At 33.1% G+C, this 9,039-nt stretch overlaps 1 protein-coding gene across 1 annotated transcript; it reads right to left on the reverse strand.

The window, feature by feature from the left end:
* Nucleotides 1–6,042: 6,042 nt before the first annotated feature.
* LOC124943689 lies at nt 6,043–7,122 on the reverse strand. Its single transcript, XM_047484164.1, has 2 exons — nt 6,486–7,122; nt 6,043–6,408 (listed from the first exon to the last, which is right to left on the reverse strand). Exons 1-2 carry the CDS (start codon nt 7,080–7,082, stop codon nt 6,043–6,045), a joined length of 963 nt encoding a protein of 320 aa, XP_047340120.1. The 5' UTR covers nt 7,083–7,122.
* Between the last annotated feature and the right edge of the window lie 1,917 nt (nt 7,123–9,039).

Below are 9,039 nucleotides of genomic sequence, written 5' to 3' on the forward strand. Positions count from 1 at the left end.
GCTTCATCTTTATATCTCCAAGTTGACTCAAGAATATCTAAAACATCATTAATGACTTTTGGATGATTCAGTCCACTTGAGTCATCCAACCGACTCATGGATGCTATAAATACATCCCCTAAGTCATTCCGAAGCTAAGTGATCAACTTTCCACCTTCAAATCGAAGAAAATCAAAAAATTCGCCATTAAAGCTTGATGTTTTTGGATTTTTCGAATTTTCTGTTTGAAGACTTAAAACTTGAATCTGAGCATCCCAAAATATTCCTTAAGGATCAAGGGGTGTTCTTCAATCCTTGGTAAGGTTCCAATCACCCTCTAATTCATATTTATAGTTTGAATTTTTTTTTTTTATATTTCAAATTGAATAAGCTTGTATGTTTGCTGTTTATGGTGTTTTATGATCGGATAATGATATTAGGATCATTAATGAACTTTCTAGATAAGTTAGAAACAATCAATCAACCTTAAACATAAGAACTTAAATTTAAATTTTCAAAATAACAAAAAATGTATTTGTTGTTCATGGACTAATTCTCTTGAATCACAGCCCATAAAGAATACCAACATGATTGTAATAATGTTGGGCAATTATTTAAATCATGTTTGATCCATCCCGATTATGATTGATTAAAATTAAAATTTTCAAAATAATTGAAAATTTGAGTTATTGATTTGGTCAAAACGAACCGCCAATGTTCTTGTTTTGGTACCAATTAAGTATATGAGATATAATGAAACTATTGGATAACTCATTTCTCCTCAAAACAACTTTAAAATGAAAAATCCAATTTTTAGTCACAAACTATTTTGAACGATTTGATCATCATCCAAGTTGATTGATACCTTGAGGACCAATGCTTGTTAGCCTAAGACCGAGTGGTCCATCCTAGAAATGAGAGGTCAATCTAGAACCGAGTGGTTCAACCTAGGACCGTAGATCCCTAAACCTAGAATCGATGAACTTAGTCCAAAGCTAACCCTGAATTGGTGAGTTTATACCTAGACCGATGAACTTAGCCCATGACTAACCCAGGACCGATGGTTTATACACCCAAACCGATAATCTTAACAAAGGACTGAGAGTCCTTAGCACCCAGACCAAGGATTTTTAGACCCCATCCCATAAAAATGGACCCGGGGCTTAGGACTCCGGTCTTAAGCCATGTTTGATTCCACTTTTCAAAAACCTATTTTTTTTTTTGTAATTTTGGACCCACAACTATTTTCTAAAAATTCCAAAAAATTTAGAAAATGATTTCAAAATATTTTTGGAATATTTTCAAAAAAATAAATAAATATTTTGACTAAGACATGTTTGGTGTTTATTTTTAAATCATAACTCCCTTAAAATGACTCAAGTTATTTAGGTATAATCCTCCCTAGTTATCATCAACAACATGTACCAACATTTAAATATTGTTGTTTCAATAGTTTTAAATAACGTTAAAATATAGAAGCATGACTATGACCGAAAGAATAATTGGTTAAAACATAAACTTTATACAACCGTTTTTAAAAAGCCAATTTTATAAGTAGAGGTCGTTTTTAAAACGGTTACGAAGGAATGAAGCGCGAAAGCTCTATCCCCAGTATCACCAAACTTCGAACTAAAAGAAACTCAAACTTTTATTGATTTTTAAAAAATCAATTGACGACTCTGTTTCAAAACCAATAATCTTTTAAATTAATTATGTTTAATTAATTTAAACTAAAGAATTAAAAAAAAAATCAAATTATGATTTAATTACTGTAAATACCTGAATTATTAAAAATTGAACCCTAAAGTCAATTATTTTTTATTAATTTTAAAATATGTTAAGAATCATTTAAAAAATCTTTTATATAATGTTTTATTTTAAAATAAAATTCCCGACATGCAAACCAATGTTGAAATTCTCGAAGCTCGAATTTTTACGCGAATATAAATGTTTTTTCCGGAGTTACAAATGTCGTTGATTTTAATTATGTTTATTTTATCTTCAATTTTATTGATGCAAATTCTTAATTGAGTAGTAGGTTTGTACACCTTTAAATATAATAAGTTTTATTTTATTGAGATATTATTATAAAAAAAATTTATTTGTATGAATATAAATAATAAGGACCACACCTTATTTAATTTTATCTAATTAAAATGCACCTTTAATCTAATGAAAATTATCCAAAGATTAAATGTTATAAGGAAAATTTAACTCATATAATGTGGATCTAAAATAATATGTAATTTAGTTTTAATAAACTAAATTACACCTATTTTCAAATAAAATAATATACACCCTATAATAGCTAAATAATTTATCTAAATATTGATTCTACATCATTCAAAAACAATATACATCATTGAATTTTGAGAAAGAGATGTTTTTATCATTCCGAATTTAACAGTCTTTTTAATAAAATTTATTCCAAGAAACATTATAAACAATATCAGATTAAAACGACTCAAAAATTGTGTAATAAATTAACATTTTTTTGAGCATATATGATTCTAATTTATTTTATGGATTATGATCTTGTTACGGTGAGTATTAGGGTTTATTCCGGGGAAATTTGATGAAATAATCCTCATAAGAGGGTTATTACCATATATAGCATGTCTTTACTAATTTTTTCATTTTTAACCTTTCGTCAAGGCAAAATGTCACTTTTGCCCTTTATTTAAAAAAAAAAAATTGATTTTCTTTTCCGTTTCCCTTTCTTTCTCCTTTCCCTCCCTCTCTCTCTTTTCAACTTCCCCTACCCTCGAAGACGATTGATCAAGCCGAAACATCGACGACGTCCTCTCCTCCGAACCCCGACGAGCCTTCGACGACAAATAAGAGCCTCCGACGAGAATCAGAACTCCAGAACGACGAAGGTGAGTTTATCTTTCATGTTTTCCCGTTTTTATCCGAGTTTTCCCATTTTAGGTTTAGGGTTTTAGTGTTTATTGTTTATGTTTAGGTTTATTGGCTGACTGAATCGTTTTGGGTTTAAAATGCATATGTCGAAGGCTGTTGCAGGCTGTCGCAGACGAATGCGTATCTGTCGCAGACGAATGCGCATCTGTCGTCTGCGGTAGATGCGCATTCGTCTGCGACAGATGCGCATTCGTCTGCGACAGATGCGCATTCGTCTGCGACAGATGCGCATTCGTCTGCGACAGATGCGCATTCGTCTACGACAGGATCGGGGGCTCAACCTCGGAGTTCGTTGCTTCGGAGAAAACTCACCCTCAACCTCAATTTTTGTTCGTTCTGCTTTTTTCCGTCGTCGGGGGCCGGATAGTCGTTGGGGGAGAGGAGAAGAAGAAGAAGATGATGATGGTGGCTTCGTTCTGAGTTGCTTCGTTGGTTCTTTCGGCTTCGTCGTCGGGGGAGAGGAGAAGAAGAAGATGATGGTGGCTTCGTTGGTTCCTTCAGCTTCGTCGTCATCGATCGTCTTCGGAGGGTAGGGGAAGTTGAAAAGAGAGAGAGGGAGGGAAAGGAGAAGGAAAGGGAAACGGAAAAGAAAATCAATTTTTTTTTTAAATAAAGGACAAAAGTGACATTTTACCTTGGCAAAAGGTTAAAAATGAAAAAATTAGTAAAGACATGCTATATATGGTAATAACCCTCTTACGAGGGTTATTTCATCAAATTTCCCCTTATTCTGTATAGAGTTATTTAAATAAATTTTAATTTATTTCAAAACTTGATTATTATTATTATTATTAATTTTTAAAAAATGATATTTTTTAGTGTAAGGACTTAAAAATATTAATATATAATAATAATAAAAAAATAAAGTTATTTTAATCATTTTAAACTATTAAAGGCATTTCCTGTTAAAAATTAACAAATTTGAAAAAAAAAAATATTAAATCATTTGTAAAGAGTTTTGGTATGAATTATACTATTTTAATTATATGTTGCTGATCATTTAAAAAAACAATTTATTTTATTATGTGTACAAATGGCTGAATTTATAAACTGTTTATATTTCTATTATTCATTCCAGTTTAGTTATTTGTAATTATTTTATATACATAAGCAAGCATAATGTTTTCTAATCAATTTGCATATTTTTAATGACTATATAAAAATAAGAGTGACATGTTTGTTGACCACATCTCCATCAATCTTCCACGACCTCGATCTTCACCATCATCTCCAGCACTATTTTGACATATTTTGACAGATGGTCTTGAGCCATAGTTAAAGAATATTATTTCCCAATATTTCTTGAAATTTACAACCAGAAACCAGTTACTGCGATTTTAGGCATTCTCTACTTAATTAACAACTAAATTTCAGATTTTTATTTTTATCCTAAAACTCAAATATCTTATCAACCATTAAATTAAATAATTTTATCATTTTAATATTAAAATTACCCTATAATATTATCCTCTTTCTCTAAACCATCGTTCTCTCATCTATACTATATCCTCTAAAGTCAAAGGGTAAATTTGTTTTCAAATTTTAAAAACCAATTTTTTCTTAATTTTTATCAAAAACAAAGATTTTTAGGATAAAAATTTAAGTAAAACCTAAAAAACCCTTTCCTCAAACAAGCCCTAGAGTTTAACCAAATAGATAGAGAATGATAACACAATTAATTGGTAAAAATGGCAAGGCAAACAGATATCAAGCTAAATTAAATTGTAATGGCTTTTAGAAGCCTTAAAGAGTTCTTGAATGATTTTGATTTTAAAATCAAGTCAAAAGACCCAAGATTGAATGAGTTATTAATTTTCTTACGTCTTCTTTTGGTTCGTTATGTTGAACAACAAACTTTGACGGGCTCTCCAAATTGACTCAGGTTGAATCGTGAAGTGAGCTTGGTAGCGTTAAAAAGGTATGCTCAAAAGCTACACTTTCGGAAGAAAAACCTTTTCAAGAGATGTAATGTAGGTCTATAAAATCATCGGATAAAGATCGTGGCTATATTTTACTTAGTAGTAACAGCTTTGTCTTACGGGCAATCTTCTGGCCAGCTAAGATCGAATTACATGTTGTGGTTAGTACAAAAAAAGATAACTCAATAACTTTTACATTGGTATGTGGTACAAATTGTGAGGTCTAACTTAACCCGAGTTCGTTTATGGAAATTGGGCTATTTCAGTTAGCCTATAAAGGTTAGACAAAAACATCTAAATCTTCTTTCCATTAACTTTTCGATGGGTTAGAGGTTGGATTACGACTTGAAGAGCGGTGTTATTGGATCAGTGTGTCTGGGCCAGGGACGAATCTATGTAGGGGCTCGGGTGAGCTGAAGCCCACCCCGAAAAAAAAAAATTCATTGTTATTACCCTTTAATTTCTTAAAATTTTTTTAATATAATTCATTGTTTTTTATTTAATTATTAAAAAATGATAAAATTCTACTTTTATATACTTGTTTTTTTCAAAATTTTCTTGTTATTATTTTAAACCCACCATAAATTTTTTTTAAGCACACCCAAGATCGAAATTCTGAGTCCGTACCTGATCTGGGCTATAATTTTGGTAGCAAAATATTTTTAAGAAGTGGACTTAGCTCCACAAATCTCCAAAAGAAATAAGGTCGTCCAAAATTGATCAATGTGCCAATGTGCCTCTATAGGTGACTTCAGGGTTCTATATTTTGGTCAAAAATTTAATATTGTTAACATTACACTCACAAACAAGCATAACTTTCCGCTTTAACACAAAGCATTTTTAAATAAAATCACGTCTACATTTAATTGTAACTCCATATTCGAATGAACGAGAATTAACCATGTGTAAGTAAATCAAAAAATATAATAAAACCCAAATAAATATGTATACATTTTTAAATACATAAAGTAAAATCAAGCTCAAATATATATATATATATTAAATACAAATTCAAACAAGTATATATAAATATTTTCAACTTAATTACATGTTCAAAAGACTAAAATAACCATTATATATGCCAAAAGAAATTGTATATATTGAAACAAACCCATATTTTGATTAGGTTAACAATTAACTCTTTTAAATAACTAAAAAATCAAATAAATATTTTTTTCTTTTTTCCAAAAATAAAAGTTATTTCAAAATATGTTTCCCACCTTCAATAATTCTCATAGGTAACTTCATCTCCACCATAATTGTTATCGCCGGCGCCGTCGTTCAAAATAAAATCTTGAACAATACTCTGTCCCACCTGTTGCACCGCCCCTACAAAAATCCCTTGCACCGCCGCCTGCATCATCCTACTCCCCAACGACTGAGTCGCCGCCGGAACCGGCGCCTGAGCCTGCCATGATTGTGTCGGCGGCAGCTGACTTTGCAATATCGGAGTTTGACTTATCTGCTGCTGTTGTTGCGGTTGCGGATAGTAATTCTGCTGCATCGCCGGCATTGACTGTTGATGAGTAAGTGTCGCCGGTTTGAAAATATTTTTCGATAAAGATTTAAGTTTTTTGGTAAAGGTCGCCTGTTGGAACATAATTTAATTTATATTTAGCATCAAGTGATTGTGTGAAGAGAACAAATCTTTGCATAAAATCTCACCGGCAATGATTGTTGATGTTTGAGTTCCGGCGCCGGAGTTTGTATCCCCGGAGCTGAAGGGCAGTCAAGATGAACATCAAATTCACAATCTTTACATCTGTAAAGCCAATGGGAAGTTCCGACATGATAACAAACATCGCATGAGAATCCAGATCCATTGCCGTAAGGAGAAGCAAACGTAAGATCAAGTGGGTGAGGATGCAAGTAATGATTTTTAATCAATGGTCTGATAATACATTTGATATGTAAATCAAAGTTGCAGCTTAAACAATGGTAACTGAATCCGGTGCTATCGATTTTACAGGCGTTGCAGTTGAATTGGCCGCCGGGATAAGTGGAGGTAGGGGTGAGAAAAAGTGGGTGGTAAGGATGAGAAGGGTGGGTAAGTGAAGAAGGTAATTGAGAACAAGAAAGATGGAGAGAGAAATTTGGACATGTTTTGCAGGTGTAGATGAAGCCGTAGGATTGAGGAAGAGAACAGGCAGAGCAAGATGATGATGAAGGAGGAGGATAATGGATTTGATCGAGATTGCAGAGCTCTAATGGATGTGGATGGATGAAATGGGTTATGAATGGATGATGGTTTAGCTTACCCATTTTCTCTCTTGCTATGTTTTTGGTTCTTTTGCTCTTGGATAAATGAAGAGGATGTAGTGGAGGAATAGTAATGATCATGGGAGTTGACTTTGAATAATCAAAAATAGTTTGTTTGATTGAGTTTTTTTTGGGTTTATATAGATTTTGGATAAAATATTTGTTTGACTTAATTTTTTTTTAAAATTTAATAAAATTCTATCATTTAAATATATAAGAATGACATGAAAGATATTAAATAAAATGATAGGTTGTATTTAGATGAATAAAATGAGTCAAGGCTAATAAGATAGATGAGTGAAAAGAGGAAAATATTGAGTTTTGAATAAAATTTTCAAAAAACTCAATATCAAACAAGCTATTGAGCTTGTTCAATGAGGGTTAATTTTGTGAAAGTGAATATTTTTTTAATACCTCTAACGAACCAACGCACTTCACATGGATTAAAATTCACAACTCTTGGTGGAATTTTATTGATCTCTCGACTAAACGAACGCGTTTCACATGGCTCAGAATTCACAACTCTTCGAAGAATTCTTTCTAACTCTCGACGAACGAACGCACTTCACTTGGCTCAAAATCCACAAATCGATGGAACTGCGTTGGGCCTAATTTCTCCTTGTTATGAGAATATGTAGGCAACCTATCATGGGCACGGTCTCAATAAAAAAAAACCTTTTGATAAAGAGAATAGAATCGACACATCGAATGTTATCTTTGCATGTAGAGACTCGATTATACACGATTAGTCAAGCACCAAACATGGACAAAAGAGAAGGCGACAAGGAGTTGACGTTTCCAGCCGACAAAGTGATGACCATAAATTCTACAACCTATAAGCTACTATTCGATGGAGCTTTAGGCAAACAAGGCTACGACATCGGAATCTTGCTCATAGATCCTATCGGAATGTACAATCTGATATCAGTCAAGCTCGAGTATCTTGTGATGAACATTGAACCCGAGTACAAAAAATGCATCTCTAACTTGAAGATAACTCACGAGAAAGGAGCGAGACGCTTAGAGGTAGTGGGTGAGTCAAACTTGGTCATTACGCAAGCTAAAGGAAATGACAAGTAAAAATGAGAAAACCTAAAACCATACCATCAACACTTATCGACTCTAATAGCTAAGTTTGAACATATAACGTTCACGCACGCTCCAATGAGTCATAATCGATTTGCAGACGCTTTGGCCACGTTAGTGGCCATGACTCAAATCCTAAAAGGAATCAAAATCAAGCCTTTAAAGATTTGTTAAAAGAAAAAATGAGACTTCAAGAAGAAAACGATTGCCAACACTGAAGTGGCGCCCAAGCCTTGGTTCGAACCTCTATAGAAGTACATTGAACATGGTGAATATCCTGAACATTTCTAGAAAAGAGAGAGGAGGGCATTATGCCAATACGTAACCAACTACGTGCTACTCACCGAAAATCTATATCAACGCTCCTTCGATGGTTAGAACATGCTATGCATCAACCAACCTCAAGCATCCCAAATCATGGAGGAAGTACACGAAGGAAAATGTGGCCCACACATGAACAACACTCGCTAAGAAGATCCTTCGCTTTGGCTATTACTGGAAGAACATGGAACAAGAATTTGTAGAATATGTCAAAAAGTGTCATCAATGTCAAGTATATGCAAACTTGAAACACAGTCCATCATCTCTACTATGCACCATGACGTCTCCATGGCCATTTTCAATATGGTGGATATATATCATAGGGAAGATCTATCCTCACGCTTCAAACGGACATGAGTTCATCCTTATAGTCATCGACTATTTCATCAAGTGGGTCGAACCTCAATCATACAAGGTGCTCAAGTCAATACACGTTACCAAAATCATACACGCATTGATTTCAAACAATGGTGGACATTTTCAAGGAGAAGTACTCAAAATACTATATGAATACATGGTCGAACATCATAAGTCATCACCATATCTCCCTCAG

Source organism: Impatiens glandulifera, chromosome 6, assembly GCF_907164915.1.
Source record: "Impatiens glandulifera chromosome 6, dImpGla2.1, whole genome shotgun sequence".
Lineage (NCBI taxonomy): Eukaryota > Viridiplantae > Streptophyta > Magnoliopsida > Ericales > Balsaminaceae > Impatiens > Impatiens glandulifera.

Bases quoted from the DNA above. Each gene is read 5' to 3' on its own strand.
- LOC124943689 (XM_047484164.1), bottom strand. From the start codon at position 7,082: ATGGGTAAGCTAAACCATCATCCATTCATAACCCATTTCATCCATCCA. The intron at 6,409-6,485 runs GTGAGATTTTAT...ATGTTCCAACAG, and splicing joins AACATCAACAATCATTGCCG to GCGACCTTTACCAAAAAACT.